At 34.5% G+C, this 21,838-nt stretch overlaps 1 protein-coding gene and 1 long non-coding RNA gene across 2 annotated transcripts; both read left to right on the top strand.

The window, feature by feature from the left end:
* The first annotated feature begins 13,434 nt into the window (after positions 1-13,434).
* Positions 13,435-14,582, top strand: LOC134239908 (adenylate cyclase, terminal-differentiation specific-like). Its single transcript, XM_062722043.1, has 2 exons — positions 13,435-14,407; positions 14,524-14,582. The coding sequence occupies exons 1-2, from the start codon at positions 13,435-13,437 to the stop codon at positions 14,580-14,582; spliced, it is 1,032 nt and encodes a 343-aa protein (XP_062578027.1).
* Positions 14,583-16,788: 2,206 nt separating this feature from the next.
* LOC134239911 (uncharacterized) lies at positions 16,789-18,262 on the top strand. Its single transcript, XR_009986321.1, has 4 exons — positions 16,789-16,923; positions 17,559-17,619; positions 17,934-18,001; positions 18,214-18,262. It is a non-coding gene; the product is annotated as an uncharacterized LOC134239911 (long non-coding RNA).
* Positions 18,263-21,838: the final 3,576 nt, after the last annotated feature.

The following is a 21,838-nucleotide window of genomic DNA, read 5'->3' as shown; positions in this document are numbered from 1 at the left end:
ATCTGGGCAGAAACACTGATAGAAAAGAGATTTTTTTCCATATAGCATTCAGTGTGCACTTTAACGTTATTGATATTAGAAAAATTGATCAAGGTCACGATTCCGAAATTCTTACACAAGCGCGGGTGTCAAGTCTAAACACGTGTTAGCATGTTTGGTTGCTTCTTAGATCTGAAGTTTTATAGATTTTATTTGTTATAATCAGCTGGAATGTTTGCAGCTCAATAATCCACTGGCACCGGTGAGATATTGATTTTTAAATTTTATGATATTTGTCTTTATTTCAATACAACAAAACCGTATTATCACTTGAATGACGTAGTTTAAATAATTACTTGTATGATTGTTCCTTTATGTTCGTTTTCCGTTCCTCTGAAATCGTTGTTTCTGTCTCAGTCATGAATCATTTCTTTTACACACGTTTCTAAGTCTTTTAATCTGGAATCAATAAATTTTTTGAATAAAAAATGAACTCAAAAACGAAATCTGGGGAGACGAAACGAAAGTAGAAATGTAAACAATGCTTTATCTGAAATTACTGTCCCTTTATCCACCATACGCCAGAATGTTATTTATCATCTAGACGTCATTGAGTCGTAAGTTAAAAAACGTCCATTACGACGTCATTTCGGGACGTATATAACTAGGTAAATTACCTTAATGAAACAAGATGTGTTTCTGAAACACTATGCGCCCGGCGGCAACAAAGTTCGAGTCAAGGTCACACGATCATCGTCCTTGGAGTCATTTGAAAGCTCTTAACTAGTGGAGTATTCATCCAGGATATAAAGTCTCTATCTCTTATGGTTAAAAAGACATGACAAAAGTTAGAAAAAGCATAGAGGTTACAGTCAAGGCATTTGAAAGAACTGAAGTAGTGGATTATGCATACCAAATATACTCGTAAAGTCTCTATCTCCTATGATTCAAATATTATATATCATTTCACATAGGGAATCTTAAATTTCAAAATGTTAAGTCCATTTCACTTTTGAAATAGGTCCTATGTGTTCTGTATTCAAAATATAATACATAGCTTTTGTTCTTTTTTTACATACACATAATAATGTTAAATAAAGAGGTAGAATGGGCCTAGGGTTTAATCTTTCTCTGTTTACTTTTTCTAAAGCCATCGCTTCTTCTACGGCTTTCTGTAAACTTGTATATGTTAAAAAGTTGGTTTCTATATCAAATTTTGCTTTTAGATCCTCTAATTCTTAAAAACAGATCTTCTCTCATCAAAAAAATCTGAGCTAAAAATTACATCATTCATAAACCATTTGGAGTAAAGAAAATGGGCTTATTGTCAATTTAAATTTTTTTTATTCTACCATAATGGTTGAGAGATAAAGTCTTCCCAAGGAACTCTACAAAAAGACTACAATAAAAATATACAAACAATAAACAGGAATTGGAAAATATAAGAGACCATAAACTTCTCAGAAATGTCATAAGGTCTAGAGTAAAATGGATGAATGAACGATTGATTGATTGATTGATTGATTGTATATTGTTTAAGTCCCTCTCGAGAATTTTTCAGTCATATGGAGACGTCACAGTATGCCGATGAAGGGCTTCAAATTTAGACCTATACTCGGCACTCATGGCCATTGAGCAGTGAGGGTTCTTTATCGTGCTAGCGCCTACCGTGACACGGGACCTACTTTTTCAGGTCATATCCGAAAGACCCATGACTTCCACTTCTGATGCCGAGCGCTTGGCGAAGGAACAGTAACTACCAAATTTCACGTCTTAGGTTTGAAGCGGCGCCGGGAACGAGAATCGAACCCGGGCCTCCCGAGATTAATGAAGGAGAAAAACCTACTAGTAAGTACTTTCTGAACCATGAAAAAGACACTATCCAAATAAAATAATCCCTAAATTGATTAAAGATGAATCAATAGGTTCCGAAATAACAAATCAGATAGATTTATTTTCTTGAAATTAAAAGATATTATGAAACACTTTATGAGGCTAATTCTGAGACGACAGATATTGATCTAAGTGATCATACTTGGGACATTGCTGCAGAAAAACTTAGTGATACACAAAAGAATAGTCTGGAAGGGGAGATAACTTTAAATGAAGCAACTAGTTTTGAAAAATATGACAAATAATAAAAGTCCTGGAAGCGATGGTTTTACAACAGAATTCTTCAAAGTTTTCTGGAAACAGCTGGGAAATTTCATAGTAAGATCAATAAATTATGGTTACAAAAAAGGAGAGCTTTCTGTAACACAAAAAACAGGGAATTATCACTTGTATACCTAAAGAAGGAAAAAATAATTTTTTATAAAAAAAAAAAATTGGCGCCCAATATCTTTATTAAACGATGAATGATCTAATGCATTATACAGAAGAAAGAAATATCCCTGGAATGTTGTTATTGATTGATTTTGAAAATGCATTTGACACAGTGTCGTGGAATTTTATTGATAAAGCCCTTAAATTCTTTAATTTTGGTCCTTCTCTAAACAGATGGGTTTCATTATTTCAATGTAATATTGTATCAGTAATCAATCAAGCAGGCAATCTGACAATAAAATTGACAATAAGCCCATTATTTACTCCAAATGGTTTATGCATGATGTAATTTTTAGCTCAGATTTTTTTGATGAAACAAGATCTTTTTTTTAGAATTAGAGGATCTAAAAGCAAAATTTAACAGAAAGCCGTAGAAGAAGCGATGGCTTTAGAAAAAGTAAACAAAGAAAGATTAAACCCTAGGCCAATTCTACCTCTTTATTTAACATTATTATGTGTATGTAAAAAAGGAACAAAAGCTTTGTATTATATTTTGAATACAGAACACATAGGACCTATTTCAAAAGTAAAATGGAGTAAACATTTTGAAATTTAAGATTCCCTATGTGAAATGATATATAATATTCCTTTTCGATGTACAAAAATTTCTAAATTTCTATGGCTACAATTCAAAATAAATCAGCATATCTTGCTACAAATTAAATGTTATATTTAATAGGTTTGAAGGATACTAAACTATGTAGCTTCTGTGAGACATATGAGGAAACAATTGTTCATATTATGTGGGAATGCCAGAAGGTTCAGGAGCTTTTACATAGTTTTACAATTCACTTTGAAGCTTATAACAAGTTGCTGTCCTTTGAAAAAAGGACTACAATACGTGGACCATATGCATGTGTTTCTAACCGAAATTCAATTCAATATAATTTTTAGGTTTAGTGAACATTCATTTAGGTTCTTTCACACTTTCTATTATGATTTGTCTACTATGGCTCATAGTACTTTAAGAACGAATTTGTTATATGTTATCTCCGATTGGCTTACATATGCATATACTATGATATAGTTTTGTCATTTAAAAAAGAGGGCTATATTGATACATGTCACCCATAATAGCAAGGACTTTACATCTGTTCTTGATTTATACAGAAGAAATCTATAATTGAAAAAATATATCTGATGGAACACGTGTAGATATAGTTCTGTAGTACGCATATTTTTTTTCAATTTCAATTCTTCCTTCTCTTTAAAATGCATCTGCATGATATCAATGTTTATTTTATAAAAGTGTATGTATAAAAAAGAAATTCGGATGCGCAAATAAATACGATATGCAGATTTAAAAGCGAGATTTGCCAATGAACATGGTCTATTCTTATTCGATTATGGCGAATTATTCTACGGGTAAGCTGTCTTAGGGGGGCGAACTCTCTTAATCGCATATTCTCGGGCCTTTCCGACAGGCGGAAGTTGTTTTTCCGAACTTTGACGGAAAGACCCGATATGATGCAGTTGCGAACTCTCCAGAAATCTCGCGCATGCGTAGCCTGACATATGCCCATGGCATCCGGTTTAACTTCGCTTATATATTTACTGCGTGGACCGCAGGGTCCACGCAATAAAGAGTTTCCAAACGATAGTAATAATTTCATATTTGGAAATCCAAAACCCAACAATAGTGAAATAAATATAATATTTTTATGTATTAAATCATTTACATATAGAAATAAGTGTCGAAATGAGGGTTTGAGATTACAAGCATTACGTAGAGATATTAAAAATTCACTATCTACGATGAAATATAGTGCAACAAAGAGTAATCAAATTAATGAACTTAACACTAAATGGAAAGACTGGCTTTCACTTATGTAAGATCCTGAAACCAGACACCTAAAGACCTTTTGTGATGTTTGGACATACATATACCATTACTTTTTTCTATCAACATGCTCTTTTTTCACCGTTTCTCAACCACCTCTTTTTTTCTCTCTTCCTTTCTTTCTCTTTCCCCCTTTCAATTGTTACTATTATATTTTTTGCATTTGTATATTATATGTTTTAATGATGTATTGATGTAAATAAGATACTGTAAACACGATGATGTGACAATTGATATTAATTGATATTAATAATAAAAAAGAGCTCCGGCAAAAATGACAAAATAATTGACCCCCTGGGTAGGTCTTATTTCTTAAAAAAAAAAAAACCTTTCAAGATTAGTGCAGGGGCAAATTAAATCATCCGTGCCATGAATCTTCAAAATTGTTACCCTTCCATATTGGTCGGTCTTTTGTTATTTTTGTCCCCCGCTTGAAAAGTTGGGGATATTAATTTGGATTTGTCCGTCCGTCTTTCTGTCTGTCAGTAACGCTTTCGTTTCCACACGATATCTCAAGAACCCATTGAGCTTTTGAAATGAAATTTAGCATTGCAACTCCCTATGGACTAAAGAAGACACATATTGATTTTGAGGTCAGTCAAAAGGTCAAAGGTAAAGGTCATAGATAAGCAAATTCTGTCTGTTATAACACTTTCGTTTCCACACGATATCTCTAGAACCATTTGAGCTATTGCAGTGAAATTTTACATAACAACTCCCTGTGGCCTAGGGAAGACCCCTATTGATCTTTTGGTCAAAAGGTCAAAGTTCAAAGTCGTAAAATTATACATTCTGTCTGTGTGTAACACTATCATTTCCGGGTGATATTTCAAGAAGATTTTGAGCTTATGCAATGTAATTTTATACCAAAACTCCCAAGGACCTCTCTCACCCCTCTCAAAGTGCCCCGCCCCATTTGTTTTATTATTATTTATAGTATTACATGTCGCTATTTTTAGAACAGGGGCATGCAAAGAGTTATTGCGTATAAAACAGGTTCTCGGCGGACTTTATGTTCTTATAACATCTATTAGAACTGTTTGATAAAGGCTAAATAAATCAAACACCATGGATTGTGTAAAATTTTGACAATATCGAGCATGAGTATATACATATGTATGTGACTTCACTTCTGCATATACGCGACGACATTTAAAGCGCCTTCGTGGTCTAGTGGTATTTCTCCCGCTTCATAAGTGAGAGGTCCCGGGATCGAATATCGGACGATCTTTTTTTTTTCTTTTTAATTTTTTTTTTTAATTGATAGTATTCAGCATGTGAAAAGAAAAAATTATGAGGTTAGAAAATCATTATTACAGTGTGATAAATATTCCATATCAAAAGAATCTTCTATACACATAATAAAGAATAAGCAATCAATTCTTTATACGCATATTGACATACATGTATTTTATTGGCATCAGTATACATGTATACATTTAATAATTCTAGAAATTAAGTCAGGGGGGTCCTATTTTTTCCCTAAACAGGGGACACGAATTCTCTGAATAAGCTTGTTTAATGTAGAGCTAGTGTCGTCAAATTGAATTCCTGTATTGGCAACAACTTTATCTGAAGATTTTTTGGAGACTGCAAGTTTTTTTGTTCTAAGTGAGTTATAATATACAATAAAATGCAGCTGAAAACAATTAATGATATCTCATGTAAATTTCTACATACGCAGGGTAGAATTTTAAGAATTTGCTTAATATTGATCTTTTAATGGACAACCTACTGTCAATGCTGTGAGCTGTGATTTTTAACCCCTGTAACAACTTTTAACTATGAACTCTTCTGTTAGGTCTTTGTGACCTTGAAGTTTGCTATTAGAAGAAACGGAAGCTAAGTTAGGACAAACTGTCGAAAACACCAGGCTTTTAACAAATCAAACAAATGAATCGAATAACAAAGGGAAGCCAAATAGTATCTAATCCTTTTTGCAAGCAGCAGATGAAGTATGCTCTTTCTAGAATGCAATTTATATAATGAGTCTTACAAACAAAGAAAATGTTGTTACCTGCTTTGTCGGCAGGAACCAGTACGTACTGATCGAGTAATCTATTTTTTTTTTCACTTCTGGTTTATTGAACGCAGAAGGATAGATATTTTTCATATTCCCCCCCCCCTCCCAATCTTTTAATGACTTTAACATGGATCTGATACATTAATTCCGTTCTGACAAGGTGTTAACGTCTTCTTTTTCATATTTGGCCCATCGTTTGGCGTAATTCTTTACAGAATCCATAATATTTATGAAATTCCGACGCAAGTTGAAGGAGCAGGGTTCCCTATGTTAAGGACCTTTTAAAATAAGTGATTTAAAGTACTCATTACGAACTATATTTACGTCACCTGTAATAACGTGTCCAACAGCACTATAGTTATAGGGCGAAGAAGAACATGAACACGAAGGAGGATTATGTTTCAGATAGTCGGCATCCAGGGCATGTAAAGTGTTTTTGTAATTGAAAAGTTTGGAAGCAATGGTCGATTTATATTTGTAGGAAATACAAAGTGTAGTCTTTAACTTTAGATATGGTGGAATACAAGACTGGACCCTTTTGTGATTAAGAATATTTAAGTGAAATGTCTAATCTGACATGCTCTGGGAGAAAATTTTTTTGTCGGAATAGACAGGGTGTCTGAGTGCATATGTAGTAGAGGTACTTTTATTTAAAATAATAAAAGTTGAAGTGATTTTTAAATGAAATAAAATAAATATTAAATATAAATCAAATAAACTAAATAAACTATTAAATAAGTTATAAATGATAAGTTTTCCGTTAAAGCTTTATTCTTTACTAACTTGGGTATTTAGTGCTATAGTTATACACACCTTTGGATCCACACCTGTACATACACTTTTACATGACCACACACATATCTATTGGTCAGTTTTTGAAATGCTTAGTTTTCATTGGTTAGTGTTTTGGTCTTTGTGGTGTCGTGAGTTTAATTCAGTTTAGACTCTAGATTTCTGATTTCATATGGAGAAGACGTAGTTTACTTTGTTGCTGATTTTTCGTATTATTTCCTAAGACCTTGAGACCTTGGACAATTCCTGAAATGTAACATCATAAAATAAAGAAATGTATAGTTGAATAGGACAAAGTTCAATTCCATAAATTGGACATATCCACTGTTTCCATTATTTCCGAATTGTCCGAATTATAATCAGCTAAAGATGTCAACGTAATAAATATATATATAACTTCAACTGGTGTTTTCCATCATCATTGCCGGGAATACCCGCTACAAAATGGCGCCCAACGGAAAATCCACTTTATAGGCTTAGACTCAGTCAACAGACTACTGGTGATTCCGGAAAAATCCAATCCAAGCGCTTTAGTGACACTGATTAGTGACTGTGAGTAACTCATTCGAATTTTCTCTATTGACATTTCACGTGAGGACCACCTGCGCAGACCATCAACAACGCTGGATTAAAGTATATTTATTTGATTAACACTATATTTAGTATTTGTTTATTTATTTATTCAACAGGATACTATACTTAGTGTAAAATTATTGACTTTTGATTGAATTTTACCTGGCCAGATAAGAGATGTAAAAATTTTGTAAACACGTGTTGTTGAAAACAGAGACAGAGATTTTTCGGTCGTCTTACATTGTTTATTATTTCCTTATTATACCCCCCGCTTGAAAAACGGGAGGGTATTTAGTAATCGTTAATTCCGTCCGTCTGTACGTCCGTCCGTCCGTCTGTTACGCTTTGGGGTACCAATCTCTTATCCGCAACTCCTCTCATACCACTGAATGAAATTTGATGCAACTTTCACAGAATCTTTATTACATATTGCCATTGTGCACCTTTTATTTTACATTTTGATCAGACACATATTTTGGGTTTCCCGGCCACAGGAAAACATGGACTTTTTCACCAGTTATAACCATATGGGAGGCGGGGGGTATCATTTAGTGAGCTCATCGCTCACAGCACCTCTAGTTTATTTATTATTATAGCAATTTCTTGATACAAATATTTAAAAATATTTTGACTTGGATTAAAGAAAACGGACTGACGCAGGTACAGTTGGCCAGTAAGTTTGTTGTGTGGGGTAGTGTTGTAGAGGAAATTCGGTTTGTTATTGTTTAGATTAGTTCAGTTCAGTCAAGGTAAGCCAGTGAATTTGAGAATTTAAATTTGTCAAGGTATAGAGTGAATACAGATCTACATTTTGTTTACATTGAACCCATACATTATAAATATAGTACAAGAATACAGAGTCTGATCAAAAGTTTGTCTGTCATGGTGTCCACTTAGTTTAGTGTTAAGCTACTAACATCTTTAGCTTCTGATCTTTTCAGGTTAAAAAAAAAAGAGTTATAAACAAGGTTTAAAAAAAAAAAATCGCGTAACATTTATTGTGTTTGTTGCAAAATGTAAATTGTTTAAAACAGTTTAAAACAATTTAAACATGTAGATTGTTTAAAACAACATAAACAAACAAGTCTTTATTTACAGGCAATCAGCGTGTCGGTTTATTTATTTCATCTGTCAGTTAGATGCGCGTCGGTTTCTTTGTGTTTGAGTTGTCATTTATTATTTTTTTATTACATGCTTGCTATATAGTTGCAATTTTCGCATTGATTGGTCAAATACTTGCATGATTTGGTATTTATTATTCATTATCATCATGGCAGAGTTCTCAGAGACAGAAAAGTCTGACTTGTTGTCTACATTTCAGGCATTAGAGATCAAACCAGAAGGTAGTACCCCTGAAGAATTTAAGAATTGGGTTTTGTATTATGCTGATTCCTTAAAGAAGGAATTACCCAGTCCGTCTGTTCATGCTAGTCCTGGTGACCATTCCCTTGTCCCTCCTAGTCCTAACCCATTTCTCGGTGACCATGTCCCTCCCAGTCCTAACCCATTTGCCCATGACCTTACCCCTTCCAAGCCTGATCTATTTGCCCATGACCTTACCCTGCCCACTTCCTCGACCAACATTCCTTTGAGTGGTGTCCCTAAAATATCAGGGCTTGCAGGTGACAAAAAGGGTGATATTTTATATGATCAGTGGCGATACGAGGTAAAGTGCTTGCAAGCAAATGATTTTTCAGAAAACATTATTTGTTTAGCAATCAGGAGATCATTGCGTTCTCCAGCGAGTAGAGTGCTTATGCGTCTAGGACCAAATGCAACCGTGGAGGAAATATTGAATAAGTTAGACAGTATCTACGGAATTGTGGAGGAAAAAGAATCATTGCTCGCTAACTTCTACAATGCGAAGCAAGGAGAAAGTGAGGATATCTCAACATGGGGATGTAGACTAGAGGATCTACTCAGCAAAGCTGTCATGCGAGGACAAGTGAAGCAAGGAGATGAAAATAAAATGTTAAGAAACATGTTCTGGAATGGAATGAAGCCTAGTTTGAAGGACATATCAGGTCATTTACATGACAAATACCTTGATTTTGATGAGCTAAGAATGGCAATGAGAGTAATCGAGCAGGACAAAGAGAAAAGAACTGCATCAGAAAAACAGTCAAAACCCATACCATCAAAGAGAGTTACTGTGGACAGAAAACAGGAGGATACAGATGATTTAAGAGGTGTTGTGAATAGACTGTCAACAGAGTTAGAGGAGATGAAGAGAGAAAGGAGATATGATCAGTATAGAGGAAGAGGAATGACACGAGGAAATTACATTCCTAGATTTAGAGCTCCTCATAGATTCAGTACGCCATACAGATATCAGGCTCCTCAGATACAACAAAATACCAGATTTCCGACCTCACAACCACCAGCCTCTGAGGAAGTTGTATGCTGGAGATGCGGTCAACAAGGTCACCTCCAAATTGGATGTCGAGTTAAAGTCGACCATTACAGAGGACATTTAAACGGACTTCGACCGTCGGTAAGGGGACGACGATAGGTCGGAGATTACAGAGCCCCATGTACCAGCCAAAATTGATTGGTGAATCAACAGAGACAGACATCCTGATTTCACAGATCAAAGCTAGAGCCTTACTAGATACAGGATCAACAGTATCCACAATATCAAGATCATTTTATGACAACAATCTTCAAGAAAATCCTATCCATCCAATACAAGATTTCATTAACATCGAGTGTGCAGATGGAAATTCTCTTTCTTAACAAGGGTACATTGAAGCAGAAATTCAACCAATAGGAATTCCCAACTGTCAACCATTACCATGCCTTTTCTTGATTGTACCAGATTCGAATTACAGCAAATCACCTCCAATATTATTAGGAACCAACATCATCAACTTATTTCTCAACAACACTCATCAGCAGTATGGAGAGAAGTTCTTGCAGGAAACACCATTGCAAACACCTTGGTATTTAGCATTCAGAAGTTTACACCTGAGAGAGAAAACATTAATGAAGCAGAATTTCAGATTATCCATTGTGAAATCAGCCGAACAACAGACAATCACCATCCGTCCGAATAGCCAAGTAGTGATTAATGGGTATGCAGATAGGAAGATCCCATACCACTCAACTTGTGCATTACTACAGTCAACAAAATACTCCAGAATTCCAAAAGAACTTGACATTGAACCATCTGTCGTTAACTTCAGCTCGAAAGAAAATCAAGTCATACCAGTGAACATCAGTAACTTGACAACAAGAACAGTGACTGTAAATCCAAAGGCAATACTTTGTGAGATGCACCCAGTATCCATCATAGATCAGCCTCAACATCTACAACAAGAGGAGATAACTCATTTACAGGAAGTGAAGATTTCTACTGACAACTTGTCATCAAGTCAGATACAGGAAGTACATGAACTACTCAGAGCGTACGAGGATATATTTTCAAAAGGCGAGACTGATATTGGATTTAACAACACCGTAAAGCACAGAATCGACTTACTAGATGAACAACCTTTCAAGCAGAGAACACGGCGAATACACCTGCTATGTTTGAAGAGATTAGAAATCATTTACAAATGCTTTTAGATTCCAATGTCATAAGAAAATCAAGTTCACCATTCTCGAGTAATGTGGTCTTAGTTAGAAAAAAGGACAACAAATTAAGGATGTGCATAGATTACAGACAACTTAACCAGAGGACTAAGAAAGATGCATATGCCTTGCCAAGGATAGAAGAAATTCTTAATGCTCTTTCAGGAAACAGTTACTTTTCAGTTTTGGATATGAAGTCCGGGTACCATCAGGTAGAGATATTAGAAGAACATAAAGAACGTACAGCATTTACCGTAGGACCTCTTGGTTTTTACGAATTTAACAGACTACCATTCGGACTATCAAACAGCCCTGCCACTTACCAACGGCTAATGGAGAGCTGTTTAGGAGACCTACATTTGAATATTTGTTTTATTTTCCTCGACGACTTAATCATATTCTCAAGATCTTACGAAGAACACATCCACAGATTACAACTAGTTTTTGACAAACTTAGGGAATCAGGACTCAAACTGTCACCTAAGAAGTGTAACCTATTTATGAGAAAGGTAAAGTATGTAGGCCACATTGTTTCCGAGGAAGGAATAGAGACAGACCCAGAGAAAGTACAGAAAGTCCTGGATTGGCCCATTCCACGTACACCGGAAGAAATAAGAAAGTTTATTGGTTTCATCGGGTATTACAGAAGATTTATTCCCAATTTCAGTAAAATCTCAAAGCCACTGACAGAAATGATGCCAAAAGCCAATAGTAAGAAGGACAAAAAGGGAAAACAAGCAGCAAAGGAATTTAAATGGGGAACGGAACAACAACAAGCCTTCCAACATCTTAAGTAACTCTTGACAGAACCACCGATTCTTGGATATGCTGATTACAATCTTCCATTTGAGCTACATACAGACGCCAGCAAGCTAGGACTTGGAGCTGTACTGTACCAGGAACAACAAGGAAGAAAAAGAGTCATCAGCTACGCCAGCCGCAGTCTAAGTCCTACAGAGAAGAACTACGCAGCGCATAAATTAGAATTCTTAGCTTTGAAATGGTCGATTTGTGAGAAATTTCATGACTATCTCTATGGACATAAATTCACAGTACTGACGGACAACAATCCTTTGACATACGTACTGACGTCAGCCAAACTTGACGCAGCAGGCCATAGGTGGTTAGCAGCATTATCTGTTTATGATTTCAACATTATTTACAGGCCTGGTAAACAGAACCAAGATGCAGATGCCCTGTCCAGAAGACCAACTAATGATAATTTTCAGTCCATTTCTACAGATTCTGTCAGAGCAGTATGTAAAGCAGTTCATGCAGAGCCACTTGTCACTACTTTGTCTTTAGATACCTCAATTATTGATCAAACTTTTTCTCAACAGGATATCATTGACCAACAGATAGATTGGTACAGTGTTCAGAGAAGTGACCCAACTCTAAAATCCTGGATTCATCATGTAAAGCTACAAAAGAAACCTAGACTTGAGGACTTACTATTTCATCCTCACTCACAAGCATTAGTTAGAAACTTCAACAAACTTAGACTAATCAACAATATTCTTTACAGGGAAACAACTTCATTCGACAACATGAATCAGCAATTAGTAATACCCAGATCATTCAAAGACAAAGTCTTGACAGAACTACACAACAAGTTTGGACATCCAGGCAGAGAAAGAACATCATCTCTAGTCAAAGACAGATTCTATAGGGTAGGAATGCACCAAGACATCGAAAACTGGATCAAGAACTGTAACAGATGTGTGCACAGGAAATCAACAAACCAGAAAGCACCATTAGTCAACATCAATTCTTCTTATCCACTAGAACTTGTCTGCATGGATTTCTTGACATTAGAGATGAGTAAAGGAGGATATCAACATGTACTTGTAATAACTGACCACTTCACTCGTTTTGCGCATGCGGTACCAACACGCAATATGACTGCAAAGACAACAGCAGAAGCGTTATACAACAACTTTATTACTTACTACGGAATTCCAACACGAATACATTCAGACCAGGGAGCTAATTTCGAGAGCCAAATTATCAAAGAATTATGTCAGATTACAGGTATGAAAAAGTCGAGGACAACCCCTTACCATGCAATGGGCAACGGGTAATGTGAGAGGTATAACAGAACTTTACTCAACATGCTAGGAACCCTGAAACCATCACAAAAACAGAACTGGAAGCTGTATATTAATCCATTAGTGCATGCGTACAACTGCATCAAGAACGAGTCAACCGGAGTTTCCCCACATTTCCTTATGTTTGGACGTGAACCAAAATACCAATTGACATAGAGTTTGGCCTAAAGAAAGAAGAAAAGAAATCAGTATCGAAATACATCAGCAACTTGAAAGAAAACATGAAAGCAGCTTACGAACTAGTGAACAAAATTACCAAGAAATCACAGGAAAGACAGAAAGAGATTTATGATAGAAGAACAACAAATGCAGAAATACAGTTAGGAGACAGAGTACTTGTAAAAATTGTAGCTTTTGATGGAAAGCACAAAATTGCTGATAAGTGGGAAGAAGAACCGTACTTAGTAATTGAACATCCTAATCCAGAAATCCCAGTTTATAAAGTACAGAAAGAAACAACAAAAGGAAAAACTCGGACTTTACATAGAAACCTTTTACTCCCTATTGGACATCTAGATTCATATAAAACCAGTGTAGACGAAACATCACCATCAACTTCCAGACCTACTCCAAAACCCAGGACAAGGCAGACACTGAAGAAGAAACAAGGACAGGTTCAAGAGAAAATACCAGAGATTAGAGAATCAGAGAATGACAAAGTTAGTTCAGATGAAGAGACAGAAGAGTCAGATACAGAATTCATTCCGGTACCGGTATCAAGGATCCCTGTGGTTAACATCCCAGTAGATGTTAGTAAGCACCCAGGTGAGCCAAGAGTACAGAGATCAGAAGAGCAGAGAGTACAGAGATCAGAAGAGCAGAGAGTACAGAGCCCTAGAGAGCAGAGAGTACTGAGCCCTAAAGAGCAGATTGTACATAGCCCTAGGGAGCAGCCTGTACAAAGACCCATACAACAGATGGATCATATAGAAGAGAGTCAGGAAAGAGAACAAGAAATACAGCATCATGATGCAGAGGAGGAAGTAACAGAACAACGGCCAGTAGAGACAGAGCAACAGCAGGAACATGCTGAAGCCAGTAGTACCAGATCTGAAGAAGAAGAACCTCTACCAGTTATACCAAGGAGAAGCAATAGGGAGAGAAGAAAACCAGACAGATTAACCCCCCAGGAATTTGTTTTAGTACAACAACAGCAGCAACAAGAATGGATGAAGAAGTGTGACTATCTACATCGTTTGAAATCATCAAAGGAAATGAAATCATATGAAAAGGAAATTGTTCAAACAATGTTAGATATTTTAAAGAGAAATTAATCTGTTTTTAATTGTACATATTTATTTTTATTTCAGATCATCCAGTTAACTTAAAGAATCGCAGAGTATATTTAGTAAGTCCATTAGAGAAATGACGGGGACGTCATTTTCTAATGGGGGGGAGTTTGTAGTAGAGGTACTTTTATTTAAAATAATAAAAGTTGAAGTGATTTTTAAATGAAATAAAATAAATATTAAATATAAATTAAATAAACTAAATAAACTATTAAATAAGTTATAAATGATAAGTTTTCCGTTAAAGCTTTATTCTTTTCATTCTTTACTAACTTGGGTATTTAGTGCTATAGTTATACACCTCTTTGGATCCACACCTGTACATACACTTTTACATGACCACACACATATCTATTGGTCAGTTTTTGAAATGCTTAGTTTTCACTGGTTAGTGTTTTGGTCTTTGTGGTGAAGTGAGTTTAATTCAGTTTAGACTCTAGATTTCTGATTTCATATGGAGAAGACGTAGTTTACTTTGTTGCTGATTTTTCGTATTATTTCCTAAGACCTTGAGACCTTGGACAATTCCTGAAATGTAACATCATAAAATAAAGAAATGTATAGTTGAATAGGACAAAGTTCAATTCCATAAATTGGACATATCCACTGTTTCCATTATTTCCGAATTGTCCGAATTATAATCAGCTAAAGATGTCAACGTAATAAATATATATATAACTTCAACTGGTGTTTTCCATCATCATTGCCGGGAATACCCGCTACACATAGTGTTAAAACAAGGAAAATACTAAAATGGGAAAGAGATTTAACGTCGGAATTCACAGTGTGTCGGATTATTCAGGTGTCGGATTAGACAGTTTTCATTGTACGTATATTAACCGCTTCAATTCCTTGGAATATTCATTGGCATATTGAAGTTTAAGGAAAAGACGGATCAAATTACAAATTAATAAACAACAGTTATAAAGTATGTACAAAGTGTATATACTGAATGATGGTTCATGATGTTATTTATCCTAATTAAACCTAGTAGTTCACCTACATAACATGAGCGTGCACAATTCTTGATCAAACTACTCAACACTAAAGTCATATAAAAGCATATATAGTGAGACCTACACTAGATATAACACATGGCACTATTATGTACTCACGATAAAGTGTAACACTAATATGACTACAAACTGGTCAATTTAATATGTCACAGGTACTGACTTTTATAATAAACAACTGTCCTAATACCTAGCTTGACTCTTATTAAAGAATAATATACATAGCCGCTACCAAATAACAGACTTCTACATGTATTCAGCCAAGACAAGTAATAGACTTGACCATCAACATCTTTACCATCAGTTTTGATATATCATATATCAGCGTCACAAGTCAAAGTTTACAAAGACAAGTTATTCCCTTTGTAGTAACGAATGAACTTATTACGAGTTCCAAAGGGGATTCCCCGATTTTATTATTAGATTCACGGAGACGTTCTTCCCGCCAGCTCGTGCAGCACTGCAGAACTTTGTTTATTGTATATATGATATACATGTATTTGTACTTTACCTGCTTGTACCTGTGATAACAGAATACGTTCTAAAGTAGGTAAAAGGTGTATTTTTGGGAGTTGAACTATGTTCAGACTCCCTAGGTCTTCAAGCGGTTTCTAGCGCAGTAATTTTACAATAAATTATATAGCGGCGGTCGTGGTGTTTCTGTGTCGGCCAATTTATTCCCCTTTTATATTCAATACCAACTCGTACCAATCTATATATAAACTCAAAGAAATTTCCGCAATAAAAATTCATCTCATTTTTCTGAATTTAGGCCTATCTAATTTCATAATTGATTTGAAAGTAAATGAAATGGAATTTTATTAAACTTAATTTGAATAGCATATTTTGTGCATCTCTCTTGAGAAATGACGCGTAAATTTTGATTTAAGTATGGAAAAAAGTCCCCGCAGTACGGTTAAGGCAACCCATGGAAAAAATATGGTAATGAGGTCATAATGAGGTTTGACGTCATGACAGTTGCTCCGCCCTGATTGATCCTTATAAGGAAATAGAGCTCAAAATAACTATTTACAGATATTTGCAAGAATTTGTAACTAACGGCAATATTTCCGTGTTTAAATAAATAATTATTAGTGATTTTCTCCTACATAGAATGGCATGTTTTTAAAATAATTCTCTTTCTTATGTGCCGTTTGGCTGCCTTCGGCTTCAGCCAAGCGCTTGCACTCGATGACACATCTAAAAACGTGGCGACATCAGCTGAGATATGTAGTGAATTTAAATGCGATAATCAGACATTCTTTAAAGAAAATAGGGATAAGATAAGAGACAAGGCATTTTTTATTTGTATTACGAGAATATGAGGACATTATTACAGAAAATAATGGAAGACTGAGACGATCTGCACCAGCTCCCTAGATCCATCACTGCAGTGCATTCAGCCCAGGTATGTATGCACATGTATGTACATTATGTAGATATATGCTTTTGTTAACATCGAAGAAAAAACGATCGCTGATGTGTACGTGTTTATTTAGATGTATTATCACAGTCAGTGAAAAACTAATGCAGTGCAGTGTGCGTCGCCCGACCCCCCCCCCCCCCTCCCAACAGCCCACATAAAGTTGATCACTTTGTTTTACTAGAAATTTAAAAATGTAATTGTACTAAATATAGAGTCGATTAGCTTTTTTTCTCTGAGACAATATGTGTAACAAGGGGGTTCAACAATAATACAAAGTTACAAACTTAGAGTAAATTAAATTTGAAATTTCATTGCTGCAGTCAGTGTGGTGATTTACTGAACATGTAATGTTGTATGTAATGTTGTTGTCTTTTTGGCATACAAATTTGCTACAAAATGTAAAAAATATTATTTGTATCACTATGTTGAAAACAAAGAACCTCCATTTTAGATCTATGGTTTTAAATTTATAGAATTTCTAAATTAATGGGGAATAAAATATTTAATATTTTTATTTTGATTTCATGTCACTTTTTAAGTCAATTAATTTCTGTAATTAAGGCCTACACATAATATTTTTTTTAATCATATGACATTTAATACTTTTATTCTTGTAGCAGTAAAGAGATCCAGGCTTGAAGATTAAATAAATACAAAATGCATCCATTTCTCCACAGGGTATGTACACTTATAAAGCATTTCACATTTTTTTTACCATGCATGTGTGCATGATTAGGCCTATATTTATTTTTCATAAAGATGAAAGAATTTTTTTTAATTCTAATAATTTGTTCTTGTTAATGTCAGAGGTTTTAATTTCCCAGAAATTTTTGTAATACAACTTTGTTTCTATTTATCTTTTATATGAATTTCATAAATTCACTACAATATACAAAATATCATGAATTGTTTTGTCAAATGTAAAATGATTTTATTATACAATGTTTTTTATTTAGAAATCTCATAGCATTATCATATATAATGTGTTGCAGCTATTCCTAAAGAATTGGACCAATGGAATCATTCAGGCAGCAAGTTCATCCATGATGGAAGGAAAAAGGTATGCTCCATATTAGCTATAAACCAAATTACCATGCAATATTCCTGGCATACAATAAAATATAACAGTAGAATTGCAAACATTTAATTTTGCATCCAATGCATGTTTTCATGCAATAATCTGAATTTAATTTAATTTTAAACACCAATTTTCTCTCAATAATGGTATGTTACTATATGTATGTCCTGATTTTCTCATACATGTATTTTCAGAATTAATTTCATCCACAAGAACATGAAGTGATGGAAAAAATTTGCAGCTTGTACAGTCTATCTTAATTTGAAAAGATGTTTATGAAATAAATGTCTTCATAAAAATGATTTGACTTTTTCATATACATGTACTTACTGTACAGGTGTTGAAAAGGCTATAAAGATTTGATAATCTTGACTTGCATATATTTGTGTGGTGCCAGGCTGTCAATGTCCATCAAGATTTTTTTCCAGCATGTGCATTGTGTTAATTTGTTTTTCTTAATAATAGTAACTAAAAAGGAGATTAAAGGCCCCCTAATTGTCTCATTGGGCAATGATACACCACATTAACAGATCTGTCTCATGGGGCAATAATGCACCACATTAACAGATCTGTCTCATGGGGCAATAATACACCATGATGGAATATTAACAGATTAATGCCACCATTTTATTCTGAAGGGAAAAAGGGGGGGGGGGGTGGTGGCAAGTTTTCCCAAGTTATTATTTTTTTTATTTCTTTTCATGTCAATGAAGGACAGGTCTACTAATATTTATTTCCAATAAGATGAAGGACAGATTTTTTTATTTTCCTCCTTACTGAAAAATGTCTGACAAGCTAAAAAAAAATTATAGGAGGGGAAACACTGGTCTGGGGCAGATTAATAATTTTTTATCCTGTCTGGGACATATTTATTTTCAACATTTTTGAGAATTAACCCCCCCCCCCCACTTTTGGAATAAAATGGTAGTCCCTTTAACAAATACAGGAATATGTATATTTTTCTCTAAGTCTTAGTACTTAAAAAAGTATGACTTAAATCCAATAGGAGTTGAAGGTTTGAAAGAAAGGCATGATATAATCTTGTATGCGAAAAAAAAAATATTGTACACAAGTGTACATGTATGTACATTAGTGACAGAGGGGTATAGTTATCGAATTAATTATTGATGGAGGCTTTCAATTGACTATTATAATTGAATATTCCCATTTTTATTAACAATCAGCGTTTTAGACTACATGCTGCGGCAAACTTTACACCTACATGTAGCTGAATGTGTGTTTACACAGATTCGAGGAAATGCGGAAGGTCTGAAAGACGTCTTATAACACACACATAATTCATACATTGTATAGAGAACGAAGTCACAAAATAGAAAGTCATATCCAGTGTTTTATGCATACTGTTCGATTAAGTAAAAAGATCCAAGCGCATTCTGCAAATTATTTAAAATCTACGAGGTAAACAAACTTTATCAAGTACTAAAGAGTTATCTCCCATGCTGGGTCAACGATGCGTTTGAAAACTATATTTAGACTGACTGTACCAAAATGTCAATTTTTAATCAAAAAGTTCAAGGGCAAGGCGACAACCTAGTAAGTAGGTTTTTATTTTAAATTATTCATTTTACTGTATAGTTTTTAAAAAGTGATGCTCATTTCTTTGTAATCCTTTAGGTAATTTATAATTTCCGATGATATTAGGAAAGTACCCTATTTTTCATATACTACAGACCGTTTCAGGTGAATAACTTAAATGTATCGGAAAACCAACTGAATGAGCATCACTTTTGCGAAAGTATAGATACATAGGAATAATTTAAAACACTGTGCAGTTATTTGTTTGTTTGTCTTGCCCTTGAACGTTTAGGTTAAATTTAACATTTCATATGTTGACCTAAAATAGGAGCCCACGTGACTTTAGAGGGTCACATGATCACAAAAATTCCTAGGTGAATAGCGATGGACATACTCTTCAAGATAACATAAAGCTATTTTAACTAGAGTGTCTTGCTGAAAAATAAAATAGTTAAATATTAATTGTATCGTTTTCGCTGACTTTTTATAGAAAATGTTGCCTTAACTGTACTGCGCCAGTCTTCCTTCATTTTTCATTCGGCAATCCTCGGCTAACTCCACTATGCTCCAATCTAAAAAGTGCGAGGTCATACAAGGAGCAACAACTGGTCTATCTGGTTTAACTATGACGCGATTGTCTAAATAAAGAGATGTAAACAAAGAGGTAAGGTCAAAGTAACGCTAAGGTTTAACCCAACTTCTTTCAATTTGTTTCAGCAATAAAGAGACAGAACAACGTTTCAAATACTGCGGAAAATATCACTGCCAGACATTTATTTGCTCTGACAAGTAAAATGATCTTTTAGATTGGAAAATTTTTGTCAGACCAGATACATGCAATTCATTTTTTTACGTTGGTAAAGGGAAAAAAATAATAGCATAAAAGTTTGTTGATATTAGATCTCACAATTTCAAATGACTTTAATTTTGCATCCTTAATTTCATGAATTTATCAGCATTCAGTTGGACACGTGTACAACACCAAATCTGAACTTGAAAAATGTATATGTACTGTATTGCAGTATAACCTTATAAAATGTATCATTCGATTTTATCATAGAATTAAAACAGTTGAAAATTAATGAATACATGCGTATGCACAGACAAAATGGAATAATAATCCCAATGATCGATCTGTGAGAAAGATCGTTCCTCATTATTACAACTGGTTTTTTTTTCCTTGTAGTAGCTCGTTAAACTATGTCTGAGTTTTAATTACATTGGAATCAAATCAAAATCACAAACTTTAAGTGTCACTCGCGTGGTGCAGTTGTTAAAATAGTTTGCCCTAGAGATTCAAAGTAAGGTGATAATTGATCCTTACGTCGCAGGTTCGAATCCTGTTGGATGAATTTAGAGACGAACTCTTTTGATGAGACCATATAAACCGAAATCCCATGTCGCAGTATGTGCTTGCACAAAACGATCCCATCACTACTCAGTGGTTTTGAGTGCCGTTTATAGGTAAAAATTTGTAGACTTACATGTAGCTAGCTCCATCGACAAGTGGTAGTGTCTCAATATGATTGAAAAATTATCGAACGTAAAACAAACAAAATGTAAAGTATTCAGATACTCACTGTTATATAGAAATTACTTGAAATGAAATTTAAAATTATAGAATATCAAGACTTGATGATTAAGTTATAATGATGGACACATTTCATAAAAATAGATAAGCACGCAGTACTATAAAAATTAATTATTGTGTCCGAAAAGAAACATTCATACCCAAAAGAGAATAGCAAATACTTGTTTAAATCAGAGGAAGAAAAATGACAATCTAGTGTCTGGTGATGGTAACATCGAATATAAAGAGTGTTTGTTTGTTTGTTTCTTGGGACTAAATATCTTGTACACATTCTAAACAGAGTAGGGAGCGTTTTGATTCAAATCCTTCAGAAATATAAGGGCAGTGTTTGAGTTTGAGGAATAAAAATACTGAAAGAAGTTTGAAACCTACCAACAAAATAGTATTTTCGAGTTTGGAAAAATTATTTTTTGATGGTGGGGGTGTTTGTTTGGTTTGGTCAAATTGTTGAGGTAAGAATTAGAAAGAATAAATCCAGAATTAAACTTGACCGTGATAAATATTCAATTTTTTCATGGATGGTACTGTAGCCTCCGTTCTGTCATTTTTTTTTTTCGGAGAGCTACAATTAAAGAGCGGTTCCATGATCTTGACTATTCAAATGCAATAGAAGTTATTTTTAATGTTTCGTGTTGCATCTCTAACAAATCAGTTCTAGCTGACTTGAAACGATTCCTTTACTTCCTGTGAGA

Source organism: Saccostrea cucullata, unplaced genomic scaffold, assembly GCF_032062105.1.
Source record: "Saccostrea cucullata isolate Sc308-1 unplaced genomic scaffold, CSIRO_AGI_Scuc_v1 ctg1070, whole genome shotgun sequence".
Taxonomy (NCBI): domain Eukaryota; kingdom Metazoa; phylum Mollusca; class Bivalvia; order Ostreida; family Ostreidae; genus Saccostrea; species Saccostrea cuccullata.
This window is presented reverse-complemented; position numbering and strand designations above follow the sequence as displayed.